Source organism: Halyomorpha halys, unplaced genomic scaffold (assembly GCF_000696795.3).
Source record: "Halyomorpha halys isolate HHAL.00 unplaced genomic scaffold, Hhal_1.1 Scaffold128.1, whole genome shotgun sequence".
In the NCBI taxonomy this organism is placed as follows: domain Eukaryota; kingdom Metazoa; phylum Arthropoda; class Insecta; order Hemiptera; family Pentatomidae; genus Halyomorpha; species Halyomorpha halys.
This window is the reverse complement of record NW_027110898.1, coordinates 1,832,787-1,854,392: the sequence shown is the minus strand read 5'-3', so window position 1 is coordinate 1,854,392 and position 21,606 is coordinate 1,832,787. Positions and strand designations below refer to the sequence as shown.

Here is a 21,606-nt window from a genome sequence, read left to right as displayed (position 1 = left end):
ATTTCATCATAATCACAAATTAAAATTAAATAACCATGTAGCACATACCATTATTAGTTTTTTATATTCACACTCATAAATCATAAATCTTCTTGTTATAAAATTATTTGCAATTTTAGTGATTTTTGAAATCAAATCGAATTTTCTCAATTTAAAATCTAAATGTGTAAATTTTCTAGTAAGATGAAGTTTTAGAAAAATAAAATATTTTTTTATTACTACAAAAATTCATATTCATGGACTTTTGGGGGGGGGGGGGACGAAAATGACTCTATTTCCCCTTAAAAAAATATTTTGTACCACTTCACTTGGTCAGTAAGTCTAAATTATTTTAATACAGAGCTATTATTGGCGCGAATTATGACAGATGGTGAACTAAAAGTTTTAGTGCCGACTGCCAGAGAGTGCTTCATACGGTTTTCAGAAATATCAGCTGATGATAATTTGGTATTTTCATTGCAGATATTTTGATGCTCTAACTATATAAGCGTATAATAAATTGTTAAATTTGTAAACATATTATACGATTAAATAAAGAAAAACTATATATTTTAATTTTCTGATTTTCTTTAAACTGACTTCCCACAGGCCGTGCCTGTCGCCGGTCTCTTCATTCCTGGTTACAGTACCTTTGGAAATTATATGTTATGAATCATAGATTCACTTCTCCTTTTGCGTCACTGACACTAAATTGTTGGGCAAGGCTCTACGCCTTCGTTTAATATCAAACCAAATTGCTGGTCAAATTTAATTTCTATGAGGTAAACTTGGCGCTACAATATATGACACCAAGATTATAAGGAAATAATCACGTACTCCAGCTGTTAAGGCTCATTATCTGAAATTATATGAAGATATAGAGAAGATTCCCCAAAATTTTCATTTCTGTCCTTCAATTGGAAACCCTTACATTAAAATCCACATTTACATTAAAAAAGCATGCAACATTATTATTATTCACACCCATAAATCTCTCGTTTTACAATTATTTGCACTTTTAGTGATTTTTGAAGTGAAATCGAATTTTAACAATTTAAAATATAAATGTGTAAATTTCCTAGTAAGATAAAGTTTTCAGGGAAAAAATATATATATATTTTTATTAGTACAAAAATTCGTATTAGTGGACTTTTTGGGGGTGCGAAAAACGAATATCGACTTTATTTCACCATAAAAAAAATATTTTGTAACACTTAACTTGGTCAGTAAGTCTAAATTATTTTAATACAGCTATTATTGGCGCGAATTATGAGAGATGGTGAACTAAAAGTTTTAGTGCTGACTGCCAGAGTGTGCTTCATACGGTTTTCAGAAATATCAGCTGATGATAATTTGGCATTTTCATTGCATATATTTTGATGTTATAGATATATAAACCTGTAATAAATTGTTAAATTTGTAAATATATTTTACGATTAAATAAGGAAAAAATATATATAATTTTCTGATCTACTTTAAACTGACTTCTTACAGGCCGTGCCTGTCGCCGATCTTTGCATTCCTGGTGGTTACAGTCCCTTAGGAAATTTAATGTAACGTATCCAGGGTAGAGATGCGACATCGATAAAAACATCATAGTGTTTTAAAACATCGATGTTTTTTTTTTTAACCATTTCTGTATCATAAAGACTGTTCTAAACACTACGCATGCTCCGGCCAGTCAGAAATGCTTTTTCAATCAACCTATAGGACATGGACTCCAAAAAACATCAATGTTTTAAATTATAGTTGCTTACAATACATTACCCAAAAAACATCGATGTTTTTGAACAACTATTTCAGAAACATAAGTCTGTTCCAACGATCACGCATTCTAAGGCTTGTCAGAAGTAGGTTTTGAATTAAGAATCCAACATCGACAACAAAAACATTGATGTTTTTAATATATTGTTGCTTACAATACCTTACTCAAGATATATCAAAGCTTATGAACAACTATTTCAGAAACATAAGGTCTGGTCCAACGATCTCGCGTCCTACGGACTGTAAGAAGTGCTTTTTGAAATAAAAACTCCGACATCGATTTCTTTGTTTCAAAAAGATCTTACAGGCCGTAGGACGCGGGATCGTTGGAACATTCCTCATGTTTCTTAAATAGTTGTTCAAAAACATCGATATATTTTGCTTAATGTATTGTAAGCGACGATATTTTTAAAACATTGATTTATTTTAGGTATTGTATTTTAAGCAACGATATTTTAAAACATTGATGTTTTTTGTAGTCGATGTCGGATTTTTTATTTCAAAAAGCACTTCTTACATGCCGTAGGACACGGGATCGTTTGAACAGACCTTATGTTTCTGAAATAGTTGTTCAAAAACATCGATGTATTTTGGGTAATGTATTGTAAGGAACGATATTTTAAAACATCGATGTTTTTTGTAGTAGATGTCGGATTTTTTATTTCAAAAAGCACTTCTTACAGGCCGAAGGACGCGGGATCGGTAGACCAGAACTTATGTTTCTGAAATAGTTGTTCCAAAACATCATTGTATTTTGATTGTAAGCAACGATATTTTAAAAACATCGATGTATTTTAGGTAATGTATTTTAAGCAACGATATTTTAAAACGTCGATGTATTTTAAGCAACGATATTTTAAAACATCGATGTTTTTTTAGTGATGTCACATTCTTTGAAAAAACTCTTACAGGCCGTAGAATGTGGGATCGTTGGAACAGACCTTATGTTTCTGAAATAGTTGTTCATAAACATCGATGTATTCTGGGTATCGTAAGCAACATTATTTTGATATTGAACATTGATATTTCAAAACATCGATGTTTTTTTTATCAATGGTGCAATTTTTTTGGCAAAAACCACTTCCGACTGGCCGGACTATACGTCGTCGTTGAAACAGACCTTGAGTTACTGAAATGGTTGTTCAAAAACATCGATGTTTTTTGGCAAAGATTTGTATGCAATGATATTTTAATATTGAGCAAAGATTTTTTAAAACATCGTTGTTTTTCTAGTTGTAATTTATCTCTATCATGTCGATAGCTTGAAGGTTGGAGGTACTTTTTTATTCGACCATATTTTTGATAGGAATCTATTTATATACTGAAAGGTTTTGGTCTTCATTTAGTTACTTTTGAAAAAAAAAATGAAAAATTGGGACAAAACATTGTTGTTTAGAAAACATCGGCTTAAAAACATCGATGTTTAGAAAACATCGGCTTAAAAACATGGATGTCGCATCCCTAATCCAGGGTATTGATGGCATTGTTGGTATAGATAATTATAATCACCTCCAATTTTTGTGCTAGGCTTCATGCCTTCCATTAATCAGTTTCTAAAATCTTAATTATATGTATATTCCAGAAAATCATTTTACGGAATATTGCCCCTACTCCTAAGGTATCTGTTACTATATATAAAAATCGTATCCCTGGTTTTTATGGGATACGAAAAACGATTATCGACTTTGTTTCTCCATAAACAAAATTTTGTACCACTTCACTAGGTACGTCAGTCTAAATTATTTTAATACAGAGCAATTATTATGCTATTGTGAGGCAATAATAAACCAGTTAATTAATTTGTTTTCGGAAGTAGAATAAGAAAAAAATTAATCAAATGTATTAATAGAGTTTGAATATAGACAAAATCGCTATATAGTAGGCTGAAAAAAATTTAGATTCGTTTTAAGTCTCTTCTACTAACATCCCAACCAATCCTAACACTACCCCGACCATGTTAAGTCAGTGAGTTAACTATCATTAATTTAAATGCTGGTAGACATCAGTACGTTCAATGGTCTCTGAGATGTAATTTTTTATAAATCAAACATTTTGTCTGAGTAACTAGAAATCAACATTTTGTAAATTTATTTTTTATTATTTTAAACTACTACTCCTACGAGGATAAACCACATTACAGTAGTTAAACTAGCTTTAATTTAAGTGCTAATAGACATTTGTCCGTATCCATGGTTCCTAAGATAAAGATTTCCTACAATTAATTCAGTAACTACTGATTTTCAGTATATGTTTCATGAAATACTGTTCCTCAAAAAACTACTTTAGTTACTATTGATAGTACTTTACTATACTATGTTTCATGACTCCTTATCTATTATTCAAATTAAGACCTAATTCACGTGCATTTAGTTCGGGGTATTAAAGATCTATGGAAGAACTGTGAAATTATGAGTAAAAACTCTTATAAATTTCACAGCTCATGAATCATAAATTTCATATGAAAAAGTGAGTGAAATAACGCCCAATACACCCACAGGCACTTCATTAGAATTCAGAATTGAAGGGAATATTAAAAGTCAATGGCAATATAATATATCATGGAAGAGGACTGCAAGGAAGATGAATCATTCTGTTAGTACTGGTAGATCTTCAGAAAAATATTATAACACATAAATCAATGAATCATAAATACATTTTTTTTTTTTTTTAATTTTTTTTTTAATTATTTATTTATTGTAATTTACAACTGTACAAAATAATACAATAAGTAAATATGTAGTATGTTCCATATACACTTGAAAATCTTGGAAAGGAACCACCCATTGGTGGTACTTCAAACATTAATTTAAACTAGAAGGTCTCGTGGGCATCTTCATTTCAGACGCCTCGGAGGATTATCAGGGATTGTTAAGGATGAAAGATTAAGAATTAATGGGTTAGGATGGTTAAGGAGTTTGGAATAAAAAGACGCATATCTGGTTTGGGTCAAATCTGCAACGAATGGGATGTTAAGGTCTTTATGAATGAGTTTATTTGTGACGTAATAAGGAGCATCAAGGATTTTACGTAAGATTTTGGATTTTAACGTTTGGATGCGGGAAGAATTTGATGGTTTGGTGGAGCCCCAGAGCTCAATTCCATATGTCCAAATTGGTCTGATTATTGTAGTGTATACTAATTTTTTGTAGTGAATGGGAAGTTTAGAGCGTTTGTCAAGTAAGTGTTGTAGCAATCGGAATCTACGAGCGGTTTCTTGTCGTTACAGTCTTGTGTGTGGATTCCAAGTAAGTCTCTTGTCAAGATGGAGTCCTAAGTATCGAATCTGTTCAACAGTCGTTAGTGGTGTATCTAGAAAGGATACTGTAGGACAGGAGGGCATAAATAAATTTGGAGCGAAAGAATATAAAAACATAAAAAAAAAAATTGCACGCCAAATTCTTTGACAACTCCTTGTGTCTCGAGTGTTGTAGATTTAGATAACATTTGGCCACCCACAGGTCATGGTTTTAATACCATTGTTGTAATGTTCAACCATTCAAGATTCATAAAACTGTAGAACTTGATTTCCTTTATTCAGGGAAACTATTTTGTGCTTTGCATATACATATATATGTAGTTTTTTATATAACTTAAAATTTAGGTATTTTTAAGAAGTTAAAACACAATTCTAGACTTAATATTAGGAATATAAATTCATTTAATACAGTCAGCTGCAAAGACAATCCATGGACAAAGCTGAAGATTTTAAATCAGACTAGTTCAGTTTTTATGTATGACTGCAGTATACTTGTAGAGAGAATTTAGTGAGGTTAATTTGATTTAAACAAAGTTAGTTAGGCTTATCATGTATTAATATGATAAATTAAACAATAAGGTCGTTATGAAGAAGATGGTCAGGGGAGCGGTCAAAAGAGAACAAAGATAGTTAACAACAATTTATCTTAATACTATTATTATGCTACTGGGAGGTAATGATATACCAATTAATTTGTTTTTGAAAGTAGAATAAGAAATAGAATAATCAGTTCTATTAATTGAGATTAAATGTATAATCTCAATACAAAATCATAAAAACCAAAAATCGCTTCTTTAAGAAAAAACAAGTCACATCGTTTTAAGTCTTTCCTGCTGACACCTCAACCAATCCTAACACTATCCTCACCATGTAAGCCGATGACACATGTGTACTCGCAGTTAATAATAACTGTTTAATTGTATTAAAAACTCTCCAATCCCATATCATAACCAGTGGATAACATTGTAAGGAGTTAAAAAAAAATCCTCAAAAATCAAGATTTATATATAAATTCATTTTTAGTTAATTTAATACAATTAATAATCTTTTGTTTCAATTATACACAAAAAAAACAAAAAAAAAACAAATACATTGGTATGCCATGACCATTAAATACATACACAGCAAAAAATACTGAATGCGATTACATAAATAATTCCAAAAAATATGTAACATATATTTTTTCTAGCTTATTTTTTCTCCTAGACCGAATTGGCAAAAACTCTTAGTGTATTTCATTTTATCTTCAATATATTTTTCAACCTAGTGTCATCGAAATAGTTTCAATGAAATCGGTGATTCCATGTGCATTAGACAATTACGTAAATAATCGCCTAGAGTATTGAAATGACGTTCCGAACCCCCTTAATTTCCAAAAGTAAAAGCTAATTTAATTAATTAATTTTAAATCTTAGGATCATTATACACGCTTTCCATCCATCAGTATGATTATGATTATAATTATAATTATCTATTCTTGATTTTTTCAATATATCAGTTATCAACCAATCAATAAAGTCAGAATTGTGCCAGTGACATTTTATGCAATTTTGAGTCAAATCCAGAAATACAATCTGGAATCACTAGGCCATTTAAAGAAAAAGTGACCAACTTCATTCAAAAATTCTCCGATTTTTTTTTGCTGATTTAAAATTGTTTACTAGAACAAAAAATTGAATTTATTTTATTTCACAATAGTGTTGTCTATTTTCAAATATTCGGAATAGGGTAAAAATAAAAATCAGACAATTTCTTTTAAACCTCACAAGCAGTTGACTTTTGGAAATTTTTTACAAACATTCATGTAAAATCATCTGTTTCACTTACACTACACGGATTTTAGCCCCTGATTTTAAATGAAAATAGTGCAATTCAAAACTGGCATTTACCAAAAAAAAATTCTTTTATAATGTGTTTATAATTAAAATTATGTTACTCAAAATCACCATGGAAAATATTTTTGTCCATGTGAGTTACAAAACAAAACATATGTATCAGAAAAAAATAATACCTGCTATATTAAGAGCCTCCTCCAGAGGAACTAATGATTTCTGATGCATGATCATTGTCTTTACACGAGTTAACTTAAAATTGTATGGAAAATGTAATAGTTTTTCTATGATTAATGATACTTGGAAAACTATGATTTATTAAAATTAAATTTTCATAAACTACTTTGATAATTTGGTCACAGATCTAAATTGAACGGAAACTTCTCTCTCCTTATTTTTGTGTATCGATAAAAGTTCTTTCGACTCGTAAGAGCCCGCAGTAAACGTCCACTGACTGAGTTAAACTCCCGATGGGATATCTATTTATTAATTCGGCCATGACATTGAGCAATTAGTGATGTCATTTTTTATGGCAATTGTTTCAACTTCTCGAATTTATTTTTTCCAAAATACCTAAGAATGTTTACTCTGTGTGGTTTTTATTCCGTTTTCTCTATATTCCTTTCTTAGTTTAACTTTTTTTCTCACTTAATATATTTCCTTCTTTTTGTATTATTTTGCTCTCTCGTCATTTTTCTTCTCTTATCTCTTTCTCACTTCTGTCGATTCCTTTGATTTTATATGATTCAGAGCAAGAGGAAACTTGTAGTTATTCCTTTCGTTCCAAGTAACATCAATAAGAAGCCTTACAAGAGTGATTTTTCATGTTCACCACATTAAAGGTGAATTCGATTTTCTAATCACATTGGTTGGTATTTCTAATCATTGAAGGTACATCGATTAGGGGTATTTGTCGATAACAGTGGTTTTTTTACATAATACAGTACATCAGCTAAGCAAGTGCATAAATTTGGGTCACCTTCAGCTACAGCTTCATAGAGTATGTATGTATGTTGTATATGACGACTAATAACATCGTCAGAACGACTGAAGCCGTTACGCAGTATATCCATCGATGCCTAGATACAGAAGGATAAAGTTGTTTATCGCCATGATTGGTTCATGGTCAAGAACTTTCCTTGGAGCCTGCTTTGAAGCCACTGTTCTGCTAATAGGAACCAGTACTTTGATTTCTTGATACTTAAAGTACAATGATCCCATAAGGATCACCCTTCCCTGTATGGAGCCAGTACCTCACGCAGTATCAGAAGAAGAGACTAGCTTCCGAGAATGCAGAGTGTCAGGAAGATCTACAGAACGGTGTCGCATAAAGCGGTACAGAAGCTGGCCGTAGAGAAGCAACCCGGACTTCGTCCTCAAGGAGGATGTCGTTAGATATGAAATGAAGAGGCAGAAACCGGAAGCATTATCGGATGGACTCCGAGAGAGGATTGGTGAAACTCCGAACCTATGGAAGTGAATAGTGCGGGAGGATTCCATTGAAGAATAATATGGACCGTGCGTGGCGAACTGAAGGGCGAACATATATTTCGTTTTGTTTTCATTAATAGCCAGACCCATGCGTGCGGCTGCTCTCTGCAGGCTCAAGAAAGACTCGGTAAGTGCAGTAAAAGATCGCGCCATTGTATCAAGGTCATCCGCATAACCGAGGAGTTGGACCGATATGTTGAATATGGTGCCATTATTCTGGATACTTGATTCTCTCACCACGCCTTAGTCCTTTATTTGAGCCAAATTCAGAAGAGTGTTCGGAATGTATGCGGACTCTGCACCTAACATCTCTCACAGTCATTTTTGTAAGGCATATAAGCTTTGAAGGAACCATCATTTCTCTGAGTGCCTCGTATAACATAAGGCGCTTTATACTGACATACGCGTTCCTGAAATCCATGAACAAGTAGTGGGTAGGGATCATATGTTCATGGGCCCTTTCCATGATTAGTCTGAGAGTATGAATTTGGTCCACTGTAGATTTCCCTCTCCTGAAGCCAGTCCGATACTGCCCGATTTCTCGTCCTGCATGAGGGATCAGCCTTTGGAAGAGGATATTGGAGAATACTTTGTAAGCACAGGGGAGCAGCGAAATTCCTCTGTAATTAGAACATTCCATTATTGAGGCATCTTCTCTTTAACCCATATCTCGAGCATCAAGTCATAAAGTGTCCTGTGCTGTTTCTCCCCACCACATTTAAACAATTCTACCAGCAATCCATCCTCACCTCATGCCTTATGGTTCCTCATTTTCTAAATTGCATCTACAACATCTTCTAAATCTGGGGCTCAATATTCTCTTCACCTTCTTCTTTATTTCCTTCTACCATTCTGGGCTCAGTAACCTGTTCATTCAGCAGGCCACCAAAGTGTCTTGCCCACCGTAGAAGTATCTCATCCTTATTGTTCAATAGAGTCCCATCTTCTTTTCTGCACGCTTAAATTTTAGGCTTGAAAGGGGATCTACCAGTGTTCACATTCTGAAAGAAGAGCTTGTTTTGAGTTATTTACCTAATATACCTTAAATTTAGAATCTAAATACTATTCAACCCTGATGCAATTTAGTCACTCCCTCAGGAACAATGATCCAGATTCCCTCTCTTCCGTACTATGAACCATATTAATATCCATATTAATCAATGTCCATTTAAAGAATAATCTTGAATATTAGACCCAAAATAATACCTCTTTCCAGCGATTATACTTCTTATATATAACTTCTGGGGAATAATTACCCAGACATTATTATGTATTAGACTCAAATTAAAAATCTATCAGATTTATTTTCTAAGGTCTATTATAATGGATAAGATATAAATGATTTATGTTAATAAACGGACTGCACCAGTGGAATTAACGAGATCTAAAATGTCGGTCCCATTAATTTTTGCCTCAACCCCATCGGATATAACTAAATTATCATGAACCAGTACCCAAACCCATTACCGGATCCTGGCCACATTTTGTAAATTTAATTCGGTAAATAATATGTAAAAGTATTACTCCTATAAATATTTTCAATATAAACTACTTTTTGCTTTAACTAGCTTCAATTTGAGCCCTGATAAATAATTGAGTATTTATTAATGAATGTGTATCGGTGTATATTTAATATCTTCTTATAGTTAATTAGACAGAAATCCGAGAGAATAAGATTGGGATTCAAATCATAGTGTAGAGAAAGTTAGATCTGGCGTTGTTTGGTCTTGATTGACAACAACTGGAGTAGATTACTTGATTGACAGGTCTATTATGCAATATTAAAAATTCTGATTATCAATCTAATTCTTTGACAGATAAAACTTAAGTTAAAACTCTTGTAAAACCTAATGGGTATTTCACTAATAGTGTATTACTAGCAACAATAAGAAGAATAAAAACGATTAAGACTAAAGGGACGTCTAATTAAAATGTTTTTGAGAATGGGAGGTAAATAAATCTCTGTAGATCTCTTACGTCTAATGTAGTGTGGAGGCTCGTACGTTCAGACTGGAGACATACATGAATAAATTAACAGATATCGCTAACAAAATCGCCGAAATATATGAGTCCAGTGTTAACCCGATCTCAGTCCCATGTACATACATCTACGCTCTAACACTATATGGCAAGTTTGTGATCTTTATACGAACAGCGACCACGAGGCTATATTGATTATGTTGGACGATCGGGAGTCGAGGAGGATAGTGAAACAAGAAAAGGGAATAGCTGGCTGGAAAACTAGGACGTTTAACAGGAAATCGTTGTAACTCATGATGGAGGTATACTATATGTACAGTAACTCACGCATAATTACAGGAACAACGGAAGATAAGTCCCAGCAAGTAATGGAGTCGATAAATATGGCTAACAATGCGGCTGGTACACTCCCAGATGCTGGTCGTCCCCCGGCCTACTAGTGGAACGAGTCTATAGCTGGCAGTCGTGTGTGATGTCATACAGCTAGGAGAAGGTACCAGGCTGTGAGTGACAGTTCCCGATTCCACGCGCTTCAGGAAGAGTACAAATCAGAGAGGCTTAACTCTGGTGAGCTATCGAGATAAGCAAATGACAGAGCTGGAAGGAGCTTTGTGAAGAGGTGGAAGAAGCTCCGTTGAAAAGGCCATACAGGACTGTTATTAAAATATTGGGGAATAGCGCTACTCGATCGCCTATATGACCGCTGGCTGTGCAAAGAATCGGAGACACTCTCTTTACAATGCAGGAGTAATTATTACAGGCAGGTCTGTTAACCCCCATTCGAAGCACCACCGTTCTGGCTGAAGAACCCTTCAATGTTAGCCTTCAGATAGGAAAGGTCCCTGGCTTGGACGGTGTTCCGTATGTGGTTCTTAAACCGCCAATAGAAATTAGACCGGATTTATACTTAGAAGTGTTTAGTTCCTGCTTGATTGAGGGGTCCTTTAATCGCCCTTGGAAACGCAAACTTAGTCCTGATCGCGAAGGAGAAAAGACAACCGAGTGAACCTTCAGCCTACTGACCCGTATTTCTTTTGGATACAATTGGCAAAGTTTTGAAGAAGATCCTGTGTTACGTAATAAAAAAAAATATCACAGAAGATGCAGGAGGTCTCTCCTGGAACCAATTTGAGTTTCGCAAAGTGCTGAGACTTCTGCCGTGAAACGTACAGTGATGGGCGATGGAGTCCTCAGATTTATACTACCAGAGAATGCCAAAACTGTAGGTTTTACTGATAACATCACGACTGTGGTTAAAATAAACCCAAGGAGCACGGAAACTAATTTCAGCAACTGAGAAGGTTAACTCCGTCACAGACCTCCCACACCACCAACTGTTTTTGATAGAAAAATCACAGAAGACAGATTTTTTGCCGACAATGTCTAAAATTAATGTTTTCTCTCTTCGCAAGAGAAATCGTCAAGAATTCGTCGAACTCCATCCTGTATGCTGCCAATTGGACAGCCTTCAAAACTTCGGGAGAAACTTAATATTGAAATTCAAAGATCATTGTAGTGAAACTTTTTTATAGCAGACCTCACTCAGTCTATTATAGGAACCGATCTCCTCTTCCATCACAATATCATCGTGGATCTCAAGGAATAGAAGCTATTCGACAATATGACTTGAAAAATCATACGAGGTGTGCTAGCAAAAATCACAATATCTGTGCACACCCTTTCTTCCGTTGGATGGTACTTTAATCTTTTCTATTAGTTCCCAGCAATCACTCTCCAACATAAATACATCAAATTACTGCTGTAAGAACAAACTTGTCTATTTCAATTTTTGTTCGTGTGATCTGGTCTACGAAGAGCTACCAAAATATTCCAATGACTAATGAACACCATTCTATCCTTTCCGTTCGTATACGTCTGCATAGACGATATCATAGCAGCATTGTACTCCGAAGAAGAGCTCCGCATTCAATCAGAGGGAGTGCGGACAAATGATCAACCTTCACAAATATACAACTTTTAAGACAGTTCAAGTTCCTCAGAGTTACTGTTGATTCTACTTCCTCCCCTTCCTCTGTAAGAAGTCAAATTTCCTTTCCAAATAGAAAATAGCCTATTTCTCGTTATGGGCATGTAATATTCAGTTCTACTTAATTCGGTTCTCAACCAACTAGTGAGAATAGCAAACAAGAACGACGCGTTACTGTTAGAATAGAGTCCAAAGGTTGAATTGACCAATCGAAAACGTCAGCAAGATATCATGGAGGATGTGCCTTAGGCTCAAACGACAGAAAATGGATACCTCTGCATTGCCTGCGCTACATTAAACACGGCTACTGAAGCTTTTCTTTAGCAACGAGGAGGTACTTAGTGGAAACCTTTTGGTTTCTTCTTTAAAGGCTTAAACCTGACGGAACAGAATTACCTGGCTTAAAACCGAAAAATACTAGCAGTACATCGAGCCATCCGACACTTCTATCCACTCACTTCAATCTCTGAAGATCACTAAATTACAACGGTCAGGTTGTAATTTACTGATCTTCAGATATTTCAAACCTCAGCTGGTTGGTACGTTTAATAAACGGTAACCGATGAAAATTATACTTGCTAATTTCATTAGTTAATTTGCTACCAACATTCAGCACACATCAGAAGCTAAAAATATCGTTTTACACACAATTTCACTAATGTAGGAGATAAATGGACAAGAAGGTGACCTTAGCAAAACGGAGCTCCTAAAGAGTCCATTTTTTCAATTAAAATGACTGGAGAAATCATATAACAAAAAACCTTCGTGTACGAAACTTCGTTCATGTAAACGGCCCCCAAGTACCACCAAACCTGAGACAAATGATTTTCGATAAAATTCATAATCTCAGCCACCCAGGAGCCCGTTGTCATCTTGATTATTATTATTATTTCGCCCGAAGATTAGATATAGTCTGTTGGGGCGCAAACTCGGGCCGAGCATGCGTGTAATCCAACAGTCAAAAGTTGAACATCGCTCTAATTTAATTACATCATCCTAATAACGAAACACAACTAATTTCTAGAAATGTAATGTATTGAAATAAAATAAAATAACACTTAATAAAATAATTCTTTGTTAATATATATTTATACTAATTGGAAGTCATACACATAAAAAGAATTGAGGAAAGCTTAGTTTGGGTCCCAGGAACCACACTAATCCTTTTGTTATTGTGTCTTAAATTCGTATGAATGCGTGTTAAAATAAATTTCTGTATTGCATGATTCATTCATTCAGCATCTGAACTCTTGGTTGCAGAGAAAGTAATAATAGAGATTTGTAATCATAACTAACTTCAGAACTTGGAAACAATTGTAAAGACTTCGAACAAAATTTTTTCGAGTCTGGAAGGCTTCACGTGAATTTCGAATTCGAAAACAGCTAATTTGAAAATTGAATTTACTTTTAAACTTAAACTCAAACCTATTGGTAATGACTGATCCACAAGAGATACCTGATATTTGTTCAACCGAAAACAATGGTGTCCAATTCATCCCATTGTCTGAACCAACCCCGTTCTACCTACCTCATCTCTTATTATGACTTTTTACGTTTATTTTTTTATTAATGGCAGTTATTATTTACTATAATATTATCTTATTTTGTAAAATACCACTTCACGTAATAATTGTTTATTTATTTTTCCCTCTTTACTTTATCAACCTGATTCCAATTACTAAGCTATTAATACCCTAATCTTGAAAGCTAAAGACATGTCGCAAATCTCTTAAAGCTTCGAATGATGATGGTATAGGCTATAGCTGTTCGGTTTGTTGATAGAACTAAAGACTACGATTTCATCCTCACTAAGTGCTACCAAACTACCTCTTTGCCGAGATATTGTTTGTTTATTTAGTGGCTTTGTTCAATTTGAAAATATATTTTCTTCAGTGTGTGCCTGTTTTCATCTCAAAGAAATGCTGGTTAATATGGTAAATATTCTATTTTTACCATCAAGATATTTATTAATTATTATTTATAAATTTAAATAACATTTTTAATACTGTCAGAGACGGTTTTATTTGTTATGTTATAGAACCTCCGTTGGAACTTCATTTAGTTTTGATTCTTATTATTGTATAAGTGGAAACATATATATCTAAGAATTTTTTTTTTATGACATTCAACACTTATTTGTTTGTTTTCAGGACTACACTGATTGTGACAATATTGAGATTGATAGTGACCTAGAAGATCATATAGAAGATGAAATGGAAGTATCTGCAGGTGCTGAAAGGATATCTGAGGACCATGTGGTATTAGCTCTTTTATTACATAAGTATTCATGTATATTAATTTGGTTATGTATTAAACACTAAATTGATTTGCTAATTTTAAGTATAATTTATCAGTTTCCTAATGCCTTTAACAATCCAACTAATATCATATGTCCAATACAACTATTTTGGGAGAGCATATTTTACCTGGACTGTGAATTATTTTTAGGTAAAAAGCTATTGTATTTACAGTTAGATTTAAACGTTCTCATACTTTAAATTAAATTAAAAATATCCCTATTGTTTACAGAAAGTAATTTAGATAAACAAGTAATTTAGTAATATATCAATCCTCTAGTAAATAGAGTATATTTCTGATAATAGAAACTGTACATAATCGGATTCAACCAGTAATATGAGTCAAAAGTATTCATCACCTTTGCCTGTTATACATAGATGATGTGGCATTGAACAAATTAATTTTGACGTTAATGACAAAAGAATTTTATTTTAATCCTTTTTAAATTATAGTTGGAAAGACTGCATTTACTGTCTTTATCCTTCATATATTTTGACAGTTGCTCGTTAGGATCAGTATTCAGTAACTGTGAGAGGTAACCATTAATTTAATTGCATTGTAGAGGATCGATATGTTTGTTCTTAATGCTGTATGTTTAGGTCCATAGTCATATTTTAGATTTTCTTGAAGTGGGAATAGTATATATAAATTTTGTTCTTAATTTATTATTTTAATTTAAGTCTTCCTGCAATTGGAAAATATTGGTTGGTCTCTGCTTTTCCTGTTCGAATATATTTTCAATATATATTGCTAACAATATGAGAGCTGGTTTCAAATAAACAAAATTAAGGATACATTAGATGAAGATTTTTATTAAAATTCGTCATTAAAACCTGTTCGACTGTTTCAATGAGTATAAGGTTTATCTGGTATTAAATAACACTTATTTGCTCATTAATTCATGGAGTTCAATCAAAATTGTTAAAGCCCTTTTGTAGAAAATAAAAAAATTAATTCTATTAATTGGCACTTCCGGTCGATCAATTTTGGCGAAAAAGATTTTCTCCAATTCCCATCCATATGTTAATTGATAACAATTAAAAATGTTACTTAAAGTATTATTTTACTGAATTAGGTATTTTTTTCTAACTTTTTTTGTATGTTTTCACTATCCATTTTGTTAAATATAATATTTACTAGTCTATAAGGGAATACCATGTTTTCAAGATTCTTGAGCTAACTTTATTAAGTTCATACTATTTTTAATAATTATATAATATACCTAAAGTTAATAAAAGAATCATTACTTTAGACGTCTCAACCCAGGCATTATGAAGACTCAAGTGATTCCGATGATGAACCTTATGTTGCTCCTGCTCACCTAGTCCAGATCAATGCAACTAAAGCAGAAGTAAGGGAATACTTTATATATATTTTTCTTGTTTTTTGAAAATTTATCAGGTCTGTTAACACGTTGACTGCTATTGCCTCAGATGCCAACCTACGGGATAACTCGTAGTTTGCTAACTTAGCTTAATTGGCCTAACTTACATTGGCTTCCTTAACTGAAATCTTGAAAAGTACTGTGGCAGTCAACGTGTAAATTACTCTATAGATTCACTACCATATTTTGTAGAAGTAGCCAATCACTTTTAAGAAAACATTCCTCCTTGTCTGATGTGCTGCCATTTATTATCAAATATTTTGGATTAGAAATCCATTTTAAAGTAGTCAGTGCTGTCGGGTTGAAATCTAACCCTAGGCATTTTGTACGAATGCTCACTGTGTTTTTTACTTGAGTTCACTGTCATCTTCCTGTCAGGCTATTCATTTATTTAAAATTTAGAAATTTAGGTATTAAGCAAGGTTCTGTAAATAACCAATTAATATCCACAGTAAAGAGATAAAGAAGGCGCATGGACGTTGGTATGTAAGCTGTCTATATAGAAATAAGTAAGGATGTAGTGGTCACATCAGGATATACACTAAAGTAATATTACTGAATTATGTCAGGTATATTCATTAATTACATATAATTGTGGGTGTGTGTTTTCTTTCCACTCCAGTACCAAAACACGTATGGTAGTGTCTGTTTTTGTGAAATATATCAAAAAGAAATCCAACCAAATGTGAGATGCATGTTCTCATAATTGCTCTCCTTAGATACAAACAAACGGAGCAGAATACTCATGAAGGGAGTGTGTTTGTTTCACAATGTCTGCCCACACAAGGCTAACACCACCAAGAGGCTTTTGAACTCGTTTGTTCGGGACATGTTGATCCACCCTACTTACTCCCCTTATTTGGCATCTTCAAATTTTCATCTTTTCACCTTCCTGAAATCTAACATTGCTGGAAAAAATATCGAACAGATGGGAGGCAAAACAAGATGTCTACAAGTGCACAAATGAGATGGCTAGACAGTTCAAAGAGGAGGTTATCAAAAAGCTTGTGCCACGACTTATAACCTGTATAGAATGGAAAGATGATTATGTCGAAAATTAAGTAACATATAACATATACCTACAATACAAATATTGAGTACTCTTACTTCCTGGACATGCCTCATATTATTAACAGCACATAATAATATTTTAGTAGGTGTATTATGAAAATATTGATGAGTGCCATGTTTATTATTAGTTCTTGAATTGGTATCTACATGCTCCTCTTCCCCATAGAAAACAACATCTTCAGTTTCAAGATGATATGCTGAAAAATACTGTAGGTCATTCACAATTTATCATGCATTCCTCAATGCAAGTACAAGTTAAGGGGCAATAATCTTGGATTGTGGAGGATTACAATGGATTGATATTAAATATAATTTATTTATTATTTCCTACTATTTATATTGATTTCTAAAATCATTAAAACTAAGAAAGTCTTAACAAAAGACAACTACAATCTAAGCTGTTACAGGAAAATTACAAGAATTTACTCAGGTCATTGTAGACTTAGTTAACAGATGTTTAACCTCAAGCTTACAGAATCACTCCTGTGTAGATTCTGCAATGTTGAGAGACGGCATACCACATAATATGTTGGTGTGACCTATTTGCAGGGTTGAGAGAGAGGGTTGTTTGGGGTGGATCATGTCCTGGACCCCAAATGGTGTGAATTGATCAATCTCTCAAGTTTACTTAGATTTCTAGAATCTGCACATCTCAAGCTTAAATATGCCCATGTGGTGTACCAATGCTACAATGTTGTAAAACCAGTTAAAAAAAAAAAGTTATCATTATAATTACTTTTAAAAAAATTTAAAATGCTAAACCAGAATATTCAACCATGAACTGATATTGCCTCCCTTGAAATTAGGAATTTGATAGTTTTTGGAACAATCTAGAAATTTCATGAATTTTATCCTTTTCATATTTCTATCAATGATTTTACTAAAAAAAAGTAAAGTGTTTAGATTCATTTGTATAGAGATTTCAATGTACTCTGATTTAGTATACCCTCATCTTATTGAGTACTCTTATAAAACTGGAAATAAACTATCCCTGTTCTCCTCTGAGCAAAGCCCAACATTTGAAACTATGGAACATTTTCCAGTTATCAGGGAAGAGTAATGGAGAATATATGAGAAGTTTCAGCTGTTTCTTTGTCTGTTCGGGATATATGCAATTTCACATAATTTTACTGTACTTAATACAGATAGTGATAACACCTATTTCTTTATTAGGTTATTAATCCTTTAGAATACAAAATAATCTAACAAATGATGTAAGTACATTTTTTTTTTTTTTTTTTATAATTCTTCAATAAATGTTATATAAGTTTGTTTAATGAACCTGCTTCAACAGGCATGAACTTGTTATTATAACAATTATGGAGCCCAATGTACATACTAACCTACCTACCCTCACAAGCTTTTTAGTATATAGATAAGAAAAATATTTATTATTCAAATATCTATAATACCTATATATAACCATTTATGAAGATGTATTGTGTTTATAGGTTGACCAAATGATCAATTCATTTATTGCTGGTAGGCGAGCTAGAGTAAACCAACAAAATATTCGTGAATTTTGTGGTCCCGATTATGATGGCCAATCCTGTGCTAGAGTTAGTGCTGTACATTTCACAAAAAGGCTAGTCCAAGGTATTTATTTATGATAAATTTTTTTACATCATTGGTTTTTTTTATTTTATTTTGACAAGGTGAAAGATGAGGTTATATGTTGCTCAAAACTTTGCTGGAAACTAATAGGGCATTAGCATATACAAACTGTCATGTTTTAAAAAATGCATTAATTTAAAGTTTTAAGTGAAAAAATGTTCAACCACAAAAATTATGTAAATATTATATGAAATGAATGGAATTTTAAGATTAAAAAAAATAAAATAAAAAATGGTATGGTCTCATTTTTTATTTTATTTTTTTGTTTTGTTATACTCATTAAAATAAGAGGAAGTTTATATAAAAATTTAAGTATCTGGTTTTTACTGATATTCCCAAAAATTAAGAATAAATTCAAGTGGAAATAAAAGCAAGATTAAACTTGGAAAATGAATTCTTTCTTTTTTGCATTTAAGCTTTTTAAGTTCAAATCTACTGCCCAGAAACCAGAAAGAAAAAAAATCACTAGGTTATTATACTTCCTGCTGACCTTAACGTATGTGAGATATCTCTCAATTGTTTAATCGAGTATGTAATGTAATCAATTAAATTGTTTCTGGTTTTTATAGGGTTCAATGAAGAATGGATATTTAGGTAATCTAGTATCATTATTTCTCCAAGCTTGATAATTATTTTTGTCATTATCTATACATTTGTTACCAATCCCCAAACCTGATGTTTCATTTGACACACTATATAACCTTTTTTTCATGTATTTAACAATAATAATTGTGCAATGATTCTTTGTAAATATAACATGAATCATTTCTTGTTTTAGTGGAAGATGCTGAAAAATACTGGGAAAGGTTCAAGAAAAAATGATGTTCTGTGTGTTAAATCATTTTTGTACTGAGTTTATTTATAACATTTTGATTTATTGTGACAATAAATAATTATTTTAACCAACAGCTAATTTGTATAGTATTCCATAAACTTCCTACCTCAGTCACTAAATGTATTTTGCTTTGCAAAGCCATGGGCTTGTCTTCTATTTTGTAAGTTATACCTGAAATATATATATTTAACATGTTTCTTTGAATATTTTTTATTATTATGGAAATTATTAGTTTTATTAATGTGGTGTGTGCCATATTGGCAAAAATATAAAATCTGACTTCAAATAATATTAATAATTGAACAGGTTGATTTCTTCAACACATGAGAAGATCCTGTAATAACCAATGGAGGAGCTAACCTGGGTTTTGGTCAGGATTCACAAAAAAATACTTTTTATGTAATGCAGACTTAAAACCCCCAATGAAGGTCTTCTCTGGGCTGAAAATTGATGATATAAATCATTAAGCTGGCAGATGATACATTTATTTTCTATCAATCTTGTTTTTTCCTCTACCATTTAGTTAATTATGTATTTCTTTACTTTCTATTTTAAATTTATCTTGCTCTTTGTTGTCCTGAAGGTTTGCAATGTAGGCCGAAATGTCAGCATTCAATAATTTTTTTTTATAATATAAAAAATATTAATTTTTCTTCAATATCTTGAGGTACTTGAATGTGATATTTGTGATTATACATATCAGAGTATAGACGTACATATTTTCATTTATTGATATTTTAACAGTTATGATAACAAATCTATTTTTATGACACTTAAACATATAAGTATATTACCATTTGATTGAATAAAACTTGCTTCATGTATAAGTATATAATAGTAAGAAATATTAACTATCATTTCACAATATAGTATTTTGAAATTTGGGTATAATTTTTAAGGATTATAAGTCCTATCTTAAATAATGAAGAAGCAAGTCCTTAATGGTACTAATAATCTCTAGGGAAATATCGATACATAGAAGTGATAATTATTCTGTGCTTCAAACATCCTTGATAAAGATTAAGGTCAAGTAAATTGATGGCAAAATGTTTTTGATTTATATTATATTACTGATTTCAATTTTTTATTTGACTATTAATATGATTTTCTTTTTTAATGACTGGTGCATTTCCAAAACAGACCTTAAGGATCAATCTCATCCCCTACAATTTTTTTTTCTGATTCATAGGATTTTTCCTGATAGTTACTAGGAATTAAGTTCATTTTTATTCTATGAAAATTTATTTATTTATTTTGAAGGCTGGCTGAAAAATAATGTACACATGTTTGTAGAACGCAAAAGAAAATAAGGAGCAAGGTCAGGCAAAAAATATTTTATAGTACACTTTTTAAGCTTCAAAATTTGATACTTACTTTTCAACATTATCACCACAGGCTACCACATTTCTGTTCTGTTCATTCCGCCACTAAAAAATGAACCAAACTAAAATTGAAGCAAGTTTACAAATTAAGAATGTAAGATCGATACAAGATCCGAACCGATATAAAGAGAAAATAAATTTAATGTAAACAATTTGGATGAAAATAACAGTGGCCCGAGTATCAAACCATTAGTCAATTCGGTTTCAGCTACTAAATTATTAGATGAAAAGATTATCAGTATAGCTTGTATGATGATACAGGATATTCCAGTATCCATACATCTCTGAAATATATGGAAATAAAAAATCTTCCTAGCCTATTATAAAAGATATCATCAACTTTTGTATTCTTACAGTGAGCTATAATTTGTAAGCATGTTGTTTATAGATAAATGAGAAAAGAAAGGGTTGTCTATTGAGTATGGATTAGTAAAAATAGTTAATTTTGATTTGAGACTCAATTAGGCTACCTCTCACTGAAGAGAACACAAGGTTATTGTAGTGAATAATTGTTGTAATTAACCCTTAAAAAGACGGAATGGTGGGAGCTCTCTGTAGGACGGTGTCCTGCTGCTGACCCCAAGAGCCTGAATACTTTTTGACTACTATCATGTTTGTGTTTTTGAATCACCAACCAAAAGGGTTTCTTGGGTGGAGTCATTGAAATTCTTTACTATTTGATCTTTAGAAACAAAGAAAATAATAAAGTACATTCGTATGAACTCTAGTAGCT

The 21,606-nt window shown here is 32.4% G+C and overlaps 2 protein-coding genes across 5 annotated transcripts in view; one reads left to right on the top strand and one right to left on the bottom strand.

Moving 5' to 3' along the window:
• Positions 1–7,276, bottom strand: part of LOC106678230 (uncharacterized) — a 34,006-nt gene extending 26,730 nt beyond the window's left edge. For all 4 annotated transcript variants that reach the window (XR_001342724.3, XR_001342726.3, XR_010843842.1 and 1 more), the window contains exon 1: positions 7,011–7,276. Coding sequence is in view for 1 of the 4 variants with exons in the window: in XM_014416632.3 (XP_014272118.1) it covers positions 7,011–7,065 (55 nt within the window). In the remaining 3 variants the exon portion in view is untranslated. The remainder of the gene's footprint in view (positions 1–7,010) is intronic.
• Positions 7,277–14,069: 6,793 nt separating this feature from the next.
• Positions 14,070–19,564, top strand: LOC106678189 (uncharacterized). The gene is made up of 5 exons (XM_014416571.3): positions 14,070–14,223; positions 14,440–14,547; positions 15,840–15,938; positions 18,494–18,638; positions 19,435–19,564. The coding sequence occupies exons 1-5, from the start codon at positions 14,209–14,211 to the stop codon at positions 19,476–19,478; spliced, it is 411 nt and encodes a 136-aa protein (XP_014272057.1). The 5' UTR covers positions 14,070–14,208; the 3' UTR covers positions 19,479–19,564.
• The last annotated feature ends 2,042 nt before the right edge of the window (positions 19,565–21,606 follow it).